The sequence below is a fragment of the Heterodontus francisci genome, chromosome 6 (genome assembly GCF_036365525.1).
Source record: "Heterodontus francisci isolate sHetFra1 chromosome 6, sHetFra1.hap1, whole genome shotgun sequence".
Taxonomy (NCBI): domain Eukaryota; kingdom Metazoa; phylum Chordata; class Chondrichthyes; order Heterodontiformes; family Heterodontidae; genus Heterodontus; species Heterodontus francisci.
Genome location: NC_090376.1, coordinates 21,039,104 through 21,055,400, shown reverse-complemented (window position 1 = coordinate 21,055,400; position 16,297 = coordinate 21,039,104). Strand labels below are relative to the sequence as shown.

The 16,297-nt window shown below is 42.3% G+C and overlaps 1 protein-coding gene across 8 annotated transcripts in view; it reads right to left on the bottom strand.

Moving 5' to 3' along the window:
- Positions 1–692: 692 nt before the first annotated feature.
- herc2 (HECT and RLD domain containing E3 ubiquitin protein ligase 2) overlaps positions 693–16,297 on the bottom strand; it is a 236,757-nt gene continuing 221,152 nt past the window's right edge. For all 8 annotated transcript variants that reach the window (XM_068033261.1, XM_068033264.1, XM_068033263.1 and 5 more), the window contains 8 exons: positions 15,029–15,112; positions 11,486–11,627; positions 9,639–9,833; positions 8,728–8,840; positions 5,475–5,665; positions 5,187–5,292; positions 3,407–3,619; positions 693–1,821 (listed from right to left, as the gene is read on the bottom strand). In XM_068033261.1, coding sequence (XP_067889362.1) covers positions 1,549–1,821; positions 3,407–3,619; positions 5,187–5,292; positions 5,475–5,665; positions 8,728–8,840; positions 9,639–9,833; positions 11,486–11,627; positions 15,029–15,112 — 1,317 coding nt within the window. In that variant the 3' untranslated portion in view covers positions 693–1,548. The remainder of the gene's footprint in view (positions 1,822–3,406; positions 3,620–5,186; positions 5,293–5,474; positions 5,666–8,727; positions 8,841–9,638; positions 9,834–11,485; positions 11,628–15,028; positions 15,113–16,297) is intronic.

Below are 16,297 nucleotides of genomic sequence, written 5' to 3'. Positions count from 1 at the left end.
AACAACCAGCTTTGATTGGTGATTCAGGCTGGCAATTCATCAAGTGTCCGAGAACACTGCAGACCTCATCTGACTCGGCTACCAGCTTATCAAGTCTTCCACAAAAAGGTTAATTTGTTTCTGAAGCCATCTCAACATTAAAGAGTCCCCATATGTTGACCCTTCTGTGCTGTAACTTTTCTATGGTTCTATGGAATTAGAACAAAAGAAAAAAAACTGCATGTATATGGTGCCTTTCTTGATCTCAGTATGTCCTAAAGCACTTTACAGCTGATGAAGTACGTTTGCAGTGTAATGCAAGAAACGTAGCTTTGTACATGGTAAGGTTCCACAAACAGCAATATAATGATTATATCATCTGTTTTTAGTGATGGTGTGGTTGAGGGATAAATAATAGTCAGCACTCTCAGTACTGCACTGGAGTGTCAGCCAAGATTTTGTGTTCAAGTCTCTGGAGTTGAACTTAAAACCACAATCTTCTGACTTAGGAGTGCTACCACTGAGCCAAAGCTGATATGTAGGTAGGGTTGCATGACTATCAGAATGGTACACCATGCTCAATAGACAAAACAGCCTGCTCCTGAATAAAGGAAATCTAATTTTGAAAGCTGTGTCAGTTATGTTGATTAGTGGGACTACTAACAGTAAAGTGGTGTATAATAAATTAAGAATTGGGATCAATTTAACTTCAGTTGTTTAAACCAATGTTTTATTCACAAGAAAATGCATGACTTTACCTTATGGGTATACATGGCACAGTTATCAAATTATGTACATTTGTCAATTTAAGTAAAATGACTGCCTTCATACCGTACAGTGGAGTTAATCTGTGTAGATTTAGCAGATTTTTAAAACTTCAGGAAAAAAAGACCAAAAGTAATATAGAGCTGAGACAATTTGTAATGTTTTCTTACTGTTTTAAGAATATCGAACTTTAAATGATACAACATTCAAAATGTTCACTGTCATATAAACAAACACCGCTAATAAAGTCAGCTTACATAGTATTTATAATACTATTTCAGTTGTTGCACATTATCTCAATATACAGCAGGGAAAAAATGCACATAACACAACAATTATTTTGAGCCCCAAACAACGTAACATTGCACCCTACCACAGTGAAAGGGCTTAAGAGACTTATCTTGGGTGCTACTTCATGTAGTTACTTTACCTCTGGACTAACAGACATTTAAAAAATCAGTAAACACAAAGAAGAGGTTCTCAAATCTAACTCTGTGGCTATGGTTGTGCAACAAAAGTAAAACCTCACCAAACAAAACATATGCATTGAGTTTGTGAGGGTTACAGTACCATATTCTAAATTACACATTGGCTCTAAAGTATTAGTCAGCTATGGTAAGCAATAAATAATTACATTTGTTCACTGCGGTTCTGAGAACTCTAAATTTTCCACATTATTCTACCATCTGAATCCACCTTTGTTCTTTGAAAAGAATCTAAATTCCTGCAGCACATTTTGAAGATGTTGTTACCCCAAAAAGGTGTTGCTCGACCTGAAGTCTAATTTCTTTTTTGTTCCTTCCTCTAGTGGCCTGTTAAATAGTCCTGTGTGGAATCAGATGCAAAAGAGTCTGCATCCTCATTATCGGAGTCGTCACTGCTGTCATCAGCAGCCGGCTCTCCAGTTAGTGCAATACGAGCATAATCATCTGTGTCGATTGATTTGCAGAAATGAATAGCGTACTTCAGCTTTTCCTCTAATACCAGTTTACATGAGTATCTGGGCAATTTCAGCAAGAAGAAACAAGTGTACGATTCAGGAAGGAAGTGGTCTGGAGGGTTGTATTTGTCCAGCACCTGCCACAAAAAAAATATAAACCAACATTAACCATCAAACCAAACCAACACCCTATCCCAACACATTATCTTATTTAAGAACATTCAGGTTTTCATTCCCTCCAGTCTTCTCTCCTTGGTCCTCTTTCCCTCAAAGTTTCATTCACATCTCCACAAGCAATGTCAGCCCTCCAGCTACATCACCCAAGCAACCATTCCTCATGAGGGAACCTGGGCCTCGACTGCCAGTGGAGTTATTTTGTATGAAACACATGTGCGCACTTTCACCGAGTTATAATAGTCAATCAAAGCTTATTCCTGCAGCAATCTAACTCCCCAACATAGCACTTAACTGCATTGTGAGCAAACCAAATATCTTTGCAAAAGCAAAATACTGTGCATGTTGAAAATTTGAAATCAAAACAGAAAATGCTGGAAATACTCAGCAGGTCTGGCAGCATCTGTGGAGAGAGAAACCGAATTAACATTTCAAGTCACCGAACCTTTGTCAGAACTGAGAAAAGTTACAAACGTAATAGGTTTTAAGTATCTTTAAATATATTTGCCTGGTAGATTATTCCAAGCATTTCACAGTATAAGTACACTTATACTTTCTTCAGTGTAAAATTGTGCAAAGAAACGGAGCAAAATTTTGGAATTACATATTTCTATGAATGCCCTGTTCTGCTTTCTTGGATTAGCTTCAATGCTATGCAATGCTATTTAATATTTAAATATTTAAATTTTCTTCTAACCCCCTCAACACCTTTTCTCCAGACTGTAAAACTTAAACTTCTTGACTGCATCCTCGTGGCTCATCTCCTTTACTACCGATATCATTCAGCTCTTTATCCTTTCCAATGCACGAGTCCAGGTTGGTTTCCCTTTCCCCCCAATCCTAACCAAGGATTAATGAGGCCAATTAAAATGCTGGTCTGGCTAAGGTCGGCTAACTTAGAACAGACCTGGGAGGGACCAACACCTGGAATCTTCCTCCTCTGTATGTTCATTAGAAACAGTCATCGGCCCAGCCAGCATTGTAATCTTATGTGCAATCTCCAGGTTTCCTACCTTTACCTTCACATTTCACAAAAGACTTTGTATAACCTAATATGGTCATATATTATATTTTTTTTTCTGGAAGGAATTATAGAAAGACAGACTTACATGACCTCAGGATGTCCCAAAACACTTTTAGCCAATGAAGTGCTTTTGACGCTTAGTTACTGTCACAATGTAGGAGATGCAGCAGCCAAATTTGCAGATAGCAAGGACCCACAACAATGTGACGATGACCAGATAATCTGTTTTAGTGATGTTGGTTGTGGGATAAATATTTGCCAGGATACTGGCGAGAATATAGTGTTGTTGGATCTTTTACATCCATCCGAGAGGGCAACAGGGCCTCGGTTTAACATCTCATCTGAGAGATAGAACCTCTGACATTGTAGAGCTCCGTACTGCACACAGTGTCAGTCTGGATATTTGCACTCAATTCTCTGATTCAGAGGTAAGAGTTCTAACAACTGAGCCACAGCTGACACTGAAATAGGAAGCTCAGGCATCTCTGGGCCATCATCCAATTGTCTCAATGTTGTACCTTTACCTGAATAACAAAATCTCGCCCTCTGAAGTCCGCAATTGTCCTAGGAAGTCGCGTTCTTCCCCACACAAAACGCAGAAAGAGGGAGCGCTCAGTATTGGAGAAGGATTCCATCACCTCCCAGAACCACTGAATTAATGGAGCATTTGGTTCTATTCCTTTGTACGTGGCTACAGACTTTAAAAGATGAAGTGGTATATCCGGACTCCCGCATACCTGCAACGTTACAATGAACAGGATACTCCATTCAGTTCATAACAAATCTTTTCCATAGCTTACCAATTTAATATTGATAAGGTAAACAGTGCAAAAATTTATAGACATTTTACCACTGACTACAAAAAACACTATTATTTAAAAAAACTCATGCCACAAAAAAATAAAAATTGCTACTGCTGGAGATCCACTCCCTGATCTCCACCAGATCCTGGACCTTAAAATGCTTTCAATTAAAGAGACCACAGATTTGCATTTCTGCAAATCTGCAGAGTAATCTAATTTCATACACAGCAACAGGCAGGGGATTGGCACATTGGGCTGAATTTTATAAGCCTGCCACTGATTTCGGGGGCTGGCGAGAAAAGCCGCTGCGATTCCAAATGCATTTAAATAGCCAGGGCAGGCCTCCCCCACCCCACCCCGATCACGTGGAGGGGGAGGGGTGTCTGTCCCCAGCTGATGCCATTTTTAAAGGGCTGTCAGCCCTACTGGGAAATTTAAATATTTTAAGGCGAAGTGAATAAAAGTAAATAAATACATTTCTTTTGCCCTCTCCCACCCCACCCCAAAAACAATTACATTATTTGCCCTTTTCCCCTCTCAAACTGCACACACTTTCAATTTCAACCCTTCCTGACACCCATGATGCTATTTTGACCCCATTCCCCCGCCCCGATAAACTTATCTCCCTCCCACCTCCACAAGTGTTCCGCCTCGTTTCCCCAGACAGGGATCAGACGGTATGGCAGTGCCAGCCGCCAGCCTGAAGATCGGCGAGGGATATCAGGAGGAGACATGAGATTCATTAATTCAATTACTTTAATTTATTTAAAGATTTAAATTGCGGTCCTGTTGTCGAGCAGTAGGGAGGCTGCCACGAGGCCTCGCCACCGCCAGAATATCGGGCCAGGCCCTGCTGGTGTCGAGGTATGTGGAGGGCCTCATCCGGGGCCATCTTAAAGCCCTCCCCACCATAGATCCCGACGTCAAGGGCTCCTTAAAATCCAGCCCATTATGTTCATTATAAAGCTAGTCACCATCTCTTAACACCAAAGGATCGGCCTTTTTTATTTAAAACAAACTTACCTTTTTTGGAGGCAACCTCTTAAGAATAGATTGTTGCTTGATGGCCAGCACAGACACGATGGACCAAAGGGCCTATTTCTGTGCTGTATAACTCTATGACTCTAATGATTACAGGTTAGGTGCACAGAGACCATATTAAGCTGAGTTCCATATTCATGGAATTACTGGTGGATGAACATTTTGGTGGCAAGGGAATTTGAACGATGGATCCCTTTTACTAGCTAATTCAAACTAGATCCCCCTATTTGAAAATGCAGCATCTCGGCAAATATTGCATATAATCATGAAGCAAAGGGGAACATTCAAGAACAAACCTCCGGGAGGTAGAAGTTTGGCATTTGTACCAATTCAACACATTATTTAAAAACGAATTCTCAGCAAGCAATGATTTAAAATAAAGCAAAGCTATCCTTTATAGTTAACCTAATCATGTAATTGAGAACTTTCAGTTTAGAGTCTGTTAGAAGGAATGACGTACCATTGTTTCCAGTTCGTAGCCAGTGAAGAGAGAAAGAAGAGGCACAGGGACTACTCTAGCCATACCTTCCCGGACAGCAGCAACCTGCTCATCAAATTCATGCAGCCTGTAACAAAAAGCACACCAAATAAGAAAAAGTACTTTTTCTACAATTGTTTATTAAGCATGGCTTTTAGAAACTTCAAATAATGTAATAGCAATACCTCATAATGCAGTGATCATCCACGAACACAATACTATAGAATTCTATAACTGGGTAAGCCGTTGCTACTGAATGATTCATTTTACCTGTAGTTTATGGCCAGTCGAACATACTCAGCCCTGTTCTCCAATATAATATGCGAGTGCTTGGAGCTCAGTTGAATATCTTGACCACTTGCATTTGGCACTGTGAAGGGCAAAGTCATGGCCTCAAACTCCTCCGCTGTAGCTTCATTATCTCTAATGTACATGAGCCCAGGAATAAAATCTTTGTCAACCTAAGTGTAAGAACACGGGGTAAATAATGCATAATAATCTGTTGTACGTATAGTTGCATCAAATGTAAAGAAAAAGCCAAGGAATTTGACACAAATATCAGACAAAAACTGACACTAAGCCAAAAGAGGAGATATTAGGAGGGCTGAGTGAAAGCTTGGTCAAATACATGAGGAGGAGACAGGTGATGACAGACAGGTTTAGAAAGGGAATTCCAGAGTTTAGCAGCCAGATGGCTGAAGGCACAGTCACCAATGGCATGCAAAAGTAATGGGGATGCGCAAGATGCCTGAATTGGAGGACAGAGCCTTCACAGGACTGGTGGTTACGGAGATGGGGATAGCCATATCAATGAAGGGCATTTTAAATTTGAGGAGCCAATCTAGGTCAGTGAGTGGAACTCGGGGCAGGTTAGAATAAGGGCAGCAGAGTTTTAGATGAGCTGAAGTTTGAGGAGGGTGCAGTACCAAGGCCAGCCAGGAGAGCATTGGAGATGACAACGGCATGGATGAGGGTTTCAGCAAGAGATGGACTGATGTGGGCTGAGATGAGCGATGTTATGGAGGTGGAAGCAGGCAGTCTTTGTGTTGGAAAGGATATGGAGTTCAGAAGCTCAGCTCAAGATCAAATAGGACTCTGAGGGCATTATTTTTTTTTATTTGTTTGGGGGATGAGAGCGTCTCTGGCTAGGCCAGCATTTATTGCCCATCCCAAATTGCCCTCGAGAAGGTGCTGCTGAGCTGCCTTCTTGGGATGTAGGTACACCAACAGTCTGTTAGGAAGGGACTTCCAGGATCTTGACCCAGTGACAGCGAAGGAACGATGATTTAATCCCAATTCCAGGATGGTGTGTGGCTTGGAGGGGAACTATCAAGTGATGGTGTTCCCATGCATCTGCTGCCCTTGTCCTTCTAAGTGGCAGAGGTCGCGGGTTTGGAAGGTGCTGTCTAAGGAGCCTTGGTGAGTTGCTGCAGTGTGTCTTGAAGATGGTACACACTGCTGCAACTGTGCGTCAGTGGTGGAGGGAGTGAATGTTTGTAGATGGGGTGCCAATCGAGCAGGCTGCTTTGTCCTGGATGGTGTCAAGCTTCTTGAATGTTGTTGGAGCTGCACCCATTCTGGCAAGTGGAGAGTATTCCATCACACTCCAGACTTGTGCCTTGTAGATGGTGGACAAGCATTGGAGAGACAGGAGGTGCGTTACTCGCCGCAGACTTCCCAACCTCTGACCTGCTATTATAGCCACAGAATTTGTGGCTTGTCCAGTTCAGTTTCTGGTTAATGGTGAACCCCCAGGATGTTGATAGTGGGGGATTCAGCCATGGTAATGCCATTGAATGTCAAGGGAAGATGGTCAGATTCTCTCTTGTTGGAGATGGTCATTGCCTGGCATTTGTGTGGTGCGAATATTACTTGCCACTTATCAGCCCAATCCTGAATGTTGTCCAGGTCTTGCTGCATATGGACATGGGTTGCTTGAGTACCTGAGGAATTGCAAATGGTGCTGAACATTGTGCAATCATTAGTGAACATCTCCACTTCTGACTTTATTATGGAGGAAAGGGCACTGATGAAGCAGCTGAAGATAGTTGAGCCAAGGACACTACCCTGAGGAACTCCTGCAGTGATGTTCTGGGACTGAGATGATTGACCTCCAACAACCACAATCCTCTTCCTTTGTGCTAGGTATGACTCCAACCAGTGGACAGTTATCCCCCTGATTCCCATTGACTCCAGTTTTGCGAAGGCTCCTTGATACCATACTTGGTCAAATGCTGCCTTGATGTCAAGGGCAGTCACTCTCAGCTTGCCTCTGGAGTTCAGCTCTTTTGACCATGTTTGAACCAAGGCTATAATGAGGTCAGCAGCTGAGTGGCCCTGGCGGAACACAAACTGAGCACCACTGAGTAGGTCATTGCTAAGCAACTGCTGCTTGATAGCACTGACGACGATACCTCCCATCACTTTCCTGATGATCAAGAGTAGACTGATAGAGTGGTAATTGGCCGGGTTGGATTTGTCCTGCTTTGTGTGTACAGGATATACCTGGGCAATCTTCCACATTGCTGGGTAGATGCCAGTGTTGTAGCTATACTGGAACAGCTTCGCACGGGGCGCGGCAAGTTCTGGAACACAGGTCTTCAGTACTATTGCCGGAATGTTGTCAGGGCCCATAGCCTTTGCAGTATCCAGTGCCTTCAGCCGTTTCTTGATATCACGTGGAGTGAATCTGATTGGCTGAAGACTGGCATCTGTGATGCTGGGGACGTCAGGGGGAGGCTAAACGCAGCGTTGGTCAACTGGAGACAGTGGCAAAGCAATGGAGTTGCTGGCAGGGGCGAAGTCAAAAACTTCAGTCTTTCCAATTTAAATGGAGAAAATAGCAGCTCATCCAGCACTGCATGTCGGACAAGCAATCTGGTAACGCTGATGCTGTGGCGGAGTCGATAAAGGTCACCGTGAGGTATAGCTGGATGGCATCAGCATACATACAAACCTGACCCCCTGTCTGCAGATGAGCATCAAGGTGATCAAGAAAAGGGGAGCCAAGGAAAAAGCTTTGGAGGAACTCTAGAGGCAACAAATGCAGAGACAGGAACAGAAGCCAACGCTGGAGATGCTCTGGCTACAATTAGTTAGGTAAAAGAGGAACCAAGCGAGGTAGACAAGAGAGGAGAGGTATTGGAGGATGATGGTGTCGTGTAATTTGTCAAAGGTTGCAGAGAGATCAACAAGGATAAGGAGAGATAATGCACCATAGTCACAATAACAGATGATGTAATTTGTAACTTTGATTAGGCTGTTTCAGTGCTGGGACAGGGACAGATTGGAGAGATTCAAACATGGCATTGCAAAAGGATTTTAGGACATGTAAGGGAGGCTAGAGATGGGGTGGTAGTTCTCAGAGGCAGAGAGGACAATGGTTTTTTTCTGAGGAGGAAATACTTCTTTATTTATAATATTTGCACACTAAAAAGTTAAAGCATTCTAATTCCAGTCAAGAATAAAATATTTTCAAGAACAGTCCATTCATAACAAATGTACAAGGAAAGTCAGAATTTACCTCACTCAGGTCAGCTATTGTTAGATTCATTCCTGCCAGCTGCTTCCACACAGGCTCAGCCAAATTGAGACTCAGAGGACTGCCAGTGCGTATAGCAATGCCCAAAAGCACACCTAACAAGAGGGCACAAATGAAAATTTCAGGATAAATTCTCTATTAGAACTGAAACAGGATAATCTATGAACAGATCACAAACAGCAAGAAAGCACTCTTTCTGATTTGCTCCTTTTAAAATTTCCATCGACAGCACGGCATGTTTGCAACAAATCTTAGATAAGACTTTGCTCTAGCTGTACTTTGCAAAATTTACTACTCACCTTCCGGGAGGTTGTTAAAAAATTAAAAACAAAATTAAGTAATTCTGATTTTGCATAAATCAAGAATCTTTAGATTCTTGAGGTTTATTTTCTACAAGGTAATACTAGTCACCACCCCCCCACCTTTCCAACTTTATTCTTCAGACATTCCATTGCGGTGGAGTCTGACCTAATGGGGACCAGCACTGGCCAGCATCTGGCACTTTGTGCATGCAGGTGTTCTTGAAAGTAAGTGCGATAGGGCTATTCATCCACACCTTACCCAACCAATGCATATTTGCAGCATCAGCGGAAAGAGATCAGGAGCATTAATCTGCCACGATTTGCCCCTCATGTAGGATGTTGATGTTAATTGTAAAGTCAATACCAGTTTCCCGAGCTGCAATCATTTAACTGGGAACAAAGAATCAAACATGCAATCTTTCTGGCCTGTATGGCCTAGTGACACACTGGATAATGCATTTACTCAAGAGCCTATTAGGGAAGCTAGACATTTTCAATTTATATCTATATAATATATATATTTTTTCTATATATAGCTTCATACTTTAAAAAAATGATGAAAACTGAAAGCTGTACTAATAACCCACATACCTAGAAATCTGAACATGTTCATGTGCAGCAGTGATTTGGCAGCTGGATTTAACAGAAAGCAGTCCCGGTTGGCTCCAGATTCATCCCTTCCATTTGGGGTAACAATCAACAATGGCGTCAAACCATTTTGGAGCTCTTCACACATCTCTGCAATCGATTCACTGTAACCTCCACCACAGTCATCAACAGACTCGCCTGGATAAAGGAACAACAGGTTTCAGTCAGATAACTGTTCCTCAATAACCAAAAACAAAATCCTTGCAGAGTAGCATAAATTACATGTTTGCTAAATTTCACACGCTAAATGGGTGAGATCAGTGATAAAGAACGTTGCTCAAACTCTACAAACAACTGATTATTATTCAGCAGGAAAGAACATCAGGGATGCTGTAAGTTTAGGAGCTTTGTGCCACACATGGCCATCTGAGTTAATGTTCTTCCCCATCCCTATTGTATATAAGAGTCTCAGATCTTTGACTTAGCCACCTATGTTTTTCACTGCCTTCTCTGGTCCATGGGAAAGTAAAACACAAACGGAAATAATCTGAAAGTTCCAGGTTTCACTCAGTCAAAAAGAGAACCGACAAGATAGGAAAGAAGGGAGCTTCACCTAAGAACTAAAATATACATAAAAAGACAGAGAAAGATCACACCAAATCTAAGTAAATGAACATTCTTCTTCATTCATTCATCCTCTGTGTCGAAGTGAATGATGAAGTAAGATGGGGGAAAAAAAAAAAATCAGATGGGAATGTTAAGACCCAGCTTCACTGAAGCTCTCAATTGCCTTAAAGGGTCTAATGAAAACAATAACACCCAGAGAAAGAGAACACGTAATTGCATAGCTACTATACAGACAACATTGAGAGAAATCCTGTGCACTGAGGCTCACAAAACAGCCACAGGGAGAAGGGGCTCCAACTTTAGTTGGTTCTTTCTAATCAACAAGACAATAATATAAAGGAGATGGATTTAACTAAAATTTAATACCCACGGAAAACTCTCTGTAGTGGCAAATTTGTTCTGTTCCATCAATGAAAAATGGAAGAAGTTTGGCAACAGGTAACATTTTGGCAGTGATTTCTTGAACATTGTGGAATTCTGACCCATTTTTGGCAAAGAGATGTGCTCTTAAAACTTCCCTAATCAACTCCCTAAACGGCTCAGACTGTACTTCCTGACACTGCATTGAGCCATTGGCCAGGAAATTGTCAGGTTTGATCCGAGGTTAGCTGATCTTGGCTGGACAGGTAATTAAGGTGCTACAAATACCCTCAACCATCTTGGAGGGAGGTGGAGGGATAAGTCTTTCAGTCTGGGTAGTCATCCAACTACAATCCAGTAACTTGTGCTCAAAGTGCCACACTTGCAGTGAATGCTCACATATGGAGATTGGGCACTTAGGTAAAGTAGCAGAGGTTCATGAAATCATAACCAGCTTGAGCCATGCCTTTAGGATAAGGAGACGTTCTGATATGAGAGTCCCTGATTCTATCTGCCAATAAAACTGCTAGATGGTGATTTTAAATGTAAAGAATTTAAGATCGCCCGAAATTCAAAATTCAAGTAGGTCAAAATGCAAGCTAGTTGAGTACAGGATTCAAATCTATGTGGGCACTAACAGGACATATCCAGGACTATCAAAAGAAAATGATAAGTCACAAACACCCCCTTGGCCTCTCACTGAGTTGGAAGTTTGCTTCTGAATAATCGTCAGAAGAGTACAAAAATAGAAGTTTAATAATAAAGTCAAAGTAAATAATACAGGAAAAATCAATTCAGCTCCCTCATTCCTCCTCACCCAAAGGAAACCATGCAAAAAAGTTTTGTTACGTAATTAAACATACCGACAAACTTGACTTTCCAGACTCTATGAGGGAGCAACAAGCTATCAGGACTTAGCGAGCTCATTTTAGCGCACATCTGACCAAAAACAGACTTTGTGCCATCAGGACCTGCCAATCCTCCTTTACTTCTGGAACGTTTGACCTGGAGACAAAGATAACATTTAAGCATCAATGCAGAAAACAGTCTAACATGTCAGCAGCCATGTATTTCAAAAGTCATGTGAAGGATTCAAAATATCAGAAGGCAAGTTTGGATGACTGCCCAGTTCCACCCAGCCTCACATTCACCACCATCGAAATCATTACTCAAATCTTCTTCATCTTCAGGAGCGGTTTCTACAAGTTTCTCCTCACTTGCCTGCACCCTTCATAAATTTCAGCCAATTGAGAACTCTGTGGTCTGAGCCTGTGCCCATACATCTAGCACCCCTGCCCTCACTAAGCTGCACTGACTCCCTGTGCTTCGGTGAATTGAGTACAAGGTTCCTCAATGGCCTCACTGCATCCAGTCTGGAAAAACTTCTTCAACCTCATGTAATCACTTGCACTGCTCAGACACGGCTTGTTCCCACACCATCAGAAGATAATCTTCCAGCCACTACATTCCTGCCCACTGAAACTCTGTTCCAAAGCTACTTGACCTATTTAACCATGTCTCTAGGTTCTCTCCCTCCACTCCCTCCTTAGTGTCCACCTCCGCCTCCTACCTTGAAAAATAAATTGCATTTATATAGAGCTTTTCAAGCCCACAGGCCACCCCAATGCACTTTACAGCCAATTAAATACTTTTTTTTTTTTTTGAAGTGTTATAATGCAAGAAACACAGCAAATATACGAACAGCAAGCTCCCACAAACAGCAATATAATAACAGCTAGATAATCATTTTTTTGTGATGTTCATTGAAAGATAAATACTTGTCAGGACTCTGTGAATAACTCCCCTGCTCTTCTTAGAAATACTGCCATGGGATCTTTTACACCCACCTGAAGGGGCAGATGAGGCCTCGCTTTAACATCTCATCCGAAAGATGGCACTTCCGACAATGCAGCAATCCCTCAATACTGCACTAGAGTGTCAGCCTCGATTCTTGTACTCAAGTTCAGGAGTGGGAACTTTCTGACACAGTACTCGCACCTCTATTAACTGAATCATGGCTGACACATAGCCACAATATAGGAGGAGTACTGCATAAATGTCAATGCTATAATACAAATTAAGCTGTGCCAATATAAAACTGTTAGGGGAAAGTTCAAGTAGCTGTAAATGTGAACTTGCATTTATATAACACCTTTATTGTAGAAAAACATTCCAAGCTGCTTCACAAACGCTTCAGCTATGCAGAGCATTGGTGAGACCACATCTGGCGTACTGTGTACAATATTGTTTCCTTATTTAAGGAAGGATGTAAATGCGTTGGAAGTAGTTCAAAGACGGCTTACTAGAATGATACCTGGAATGGGCAGGCTATATTATGAGGAAAGATTGGACAGGCTAGGCTTGCATTTGCTGGAATTTAGAAATTAACAGGCGACTTGATTGAAACATACAAGACCCTGAGGGGTCTTGACAGGGTGGATGTGGAAAGGATGTTTCCCCTTGTGGGAGAATCTAGAACCAAGGGGGTCACTGTTTAAAAATAAGGGGTCGCCCATTCAAGACAGATGATGAGGAGAAATGTTTTCTCTCAGAGGGTCATGAGTCTTTGGAATTCTCTTTCTGAAAAGGCAGTGGAAGCACAGTCATTGAATATGTTTAAGGAAGAGGTAGATAGATTCTTGGTAAGTAAGGGCGTGAAAGGTTATCAGGGGTAGGTGGTAATGTGGAAAAATCAGTTCAGCTATAAAATTATTGAATGACAGAGCAGGCTCGAGGGGCTGAGAGGCCTACTCACGCTCCTAATTCGTATGTACATACGTATAATCAGACAAAAATCAACAACAAGCCAAAGATGATATTAGGAGGGGTAACTAAAAGCTTGGGCAAAGAGATGGGTTTTAAGGAGCATATTGAAGGAGGAGAGGGAGAAGGCTTTAAGAATTCCAGAACTTATTGCTTAGATGGCTGAAGGCAATGGTGGGGTGAAGGGATTTTGGGATGTGCAAGAGGCTAGAGTTGAAGCAATGCAGAGATGGTCACAGAGATAGGGAGTGGCAAGGCCTCTGAACATGAAGATGAGAATTTCAAATTTGAGGCTTTGTGGGACAATGAGCCAATGTAGGTCAGCATCCACAGGGGTAATGGGTAAACAGGATTTGGTACAAAATAGGATACAGGCAGCAGAGGGGCAGGGTGAGAGCTGAATGGCCTACTCCTGCTCCTATGTTTAAGATGATAATTGGCAGTGGATAAAGAATTGAGATGTTATCCAAGATGATCCTGGATTAGCAAACGTTTTAAACAGAGGAGACGAAGGACCAGTGGCGATTCATGTGATTCAATTAGTTCTATCAATGGATGGTTAAAACAGTTGAATGCCAGATACTCTCAAATCTCTAGCCCTTGGACTTAAAGGAGTGAAGAATTACTTGCTTAAACCCAATGTTAGCTCGGTTGTACTTGATAATTTTTCTTATACTGCAGTGGTCAGACTAAGCACAAGAGAAGTGGAACTACATGTCAAAAGGTAATAAAGCAGATTGAAGAAGTATATGGGAGAACCTAATCAGTACTCCAGCACTAAAATTTTCAGCAGTGGATTAAGCAGGGACTAAACTATACAGCAGTATCAATGAGGTTATAACAATCAGCGGAGCTCAATACTACTCCCATATCAAGGAAAGCTGCTCAAGACAGGATTCAAAAATGCTTATCTAATAGGCAAATCCTTCTTCAGCCTCCATTTCTCTTCCCCCCTCTTGTCACAACTGTTGTAGTTCTCTATTTTACTGATACTACTATGGATTATTGCTGCTCCTTAAATCCAGTTATACCCATACTATAAATCATTACATCGCAGGTCCTCAAAACTGTTGGACTCCTTTAGTAACCTCAGTCTTCCCTTCCTCCTACAACCTATATGCTTAAAACCTAATCATCACTTCTTGATATGTCTCCAACTCTCAGGAACATTGACATTAGCCTCTACTATGGGTGTTGTCCTAAACTATGGGTCTTGGCCCTTTACCAGGTTTCTTAGTTAAAAGCATTCTTTATCACAACTAAAAACTGAATGTTTTACTTCTTCACGAAATTGACTTCTGAAACAGCAGTAGCAAAACCCAAGAGCAAAAGTTGTAAGTAGCATTGGTTGTGAAATGCAAGGAAAGAATCAGATGTTCGACCAGATTCATTGCTAAACTCATGCAAAAATAAAAGCGTTCTTCTTTGACAAAATACTATTCAACCACAAAAATTGAATTTTAAATTGGGAGCCAAAGACAACTTACTCAAAGAAAAATAGGAGTCCTATTAAAGTTAATCATGTGCAACGGCCCAAATGTATTGCTTGCATAACCTCAGGGTATAAACATCAATAACAGATGCTAAAAAGGTCAAGCTTCCAGTTTTAAAGTTTTACTGCATTTTCTGTTGTAGCATTGTACCTGGATTCTGTTAAGCTCCACAACAGGCCCATGCTGTCGATCTCGTACCATTGTCGCCTGAACTACCTTGCGGAAAGCAGCTTCCTGCAATAAAATGGTGAAGTGGTTAGGACACTGCTAGGCAACCAACTTCCGTCAGTGAACTAATCTTAAGAAGTCAAATAAAAAGTCATAAAAATTGTTTCTACTGAGATCATAGCATTTAAGTACAAAAGGACACTCAATGTCCCTGAGCTAGTTCTTCAGTCATCTTTAAATCTATTTTCCTGCTCCCTCCTCCTATCAACTTATGCTCTTCCTTTCCAAATATTTATCTAATTTTATTTTAAATGATGTTACAGCCTCAATGCCACTTGTTGTAAAATATTACAACAACCCTCTATGAAAATTTCTTCCAAATTTCCCCTTTGGTCTTGAATCATTAGACCCTGTCCTCTTGTTATCGGTTTGTGAACCAGTGGAAACAATGGTCTGGACTTTGTGGTTGGGGTCGGGTGGGGTGGGCTCCCAGCACCGGACTGAAATGGCGGGGGGAGCCCTGCCTCTACCATTTCATGTCTCCACCCCTGGAGCGATCCTCCACTCTTTTTAAATCAAAGTTTCAGGAGCCTTTACCCCCATCCCTTTAAAGACGGGCATCTTGCATCCAAGAGCTGCCAGCTCAGGAGGCCGGCAGCTCAGCAGTGTTGGTAGTGCCACTGGGAGCGGTAGCCACTGCCGGTACTGCATAGAGCCTCGGACCAGGCCCAGTGCCGGAATCTCAGATCAAAGGTAGGTGAGGCAGGGTCGCTGGGGCCAGTCTGGAAGGCCCCGGCGAGGTGGGTGGGGTGGGTGGGTGGGAGGAGGGTCGGGTGCGGGGGAGAGGAGTCCCAGGTGGGGGGTGTAAAGCTGTTTGCGGTGGAGGTCCTCCGTGGGCCCTCACGTTTCAAGATCTCAACAGTAGTGGGAAGAGGCCCTTAATTGGCTGTTAATAGGCCACTTATGGGCCTCAATTTGCCTCTGGGTGAGAAGGCTGTCGTCAGTCTATCCCAACTCTGGGAAGATCATTTGGCGATGGGGAGGCAACGGGCCCTTCACCCTCGCCCTCTTCATGATACTCCATAACACCCCCCCTCAATCTGTGACACCGGGGGGTGGGGGGGGGGGGCTACACAAAATCCCAGCCAATCTTTCACTTTTTACCCTCTCAAAAACCTTTCAGCTATAAGATAACCTGCATAAACCTTTCTGCAAATGTCATTATAACATTATTCCATGGTGGCACAGTGG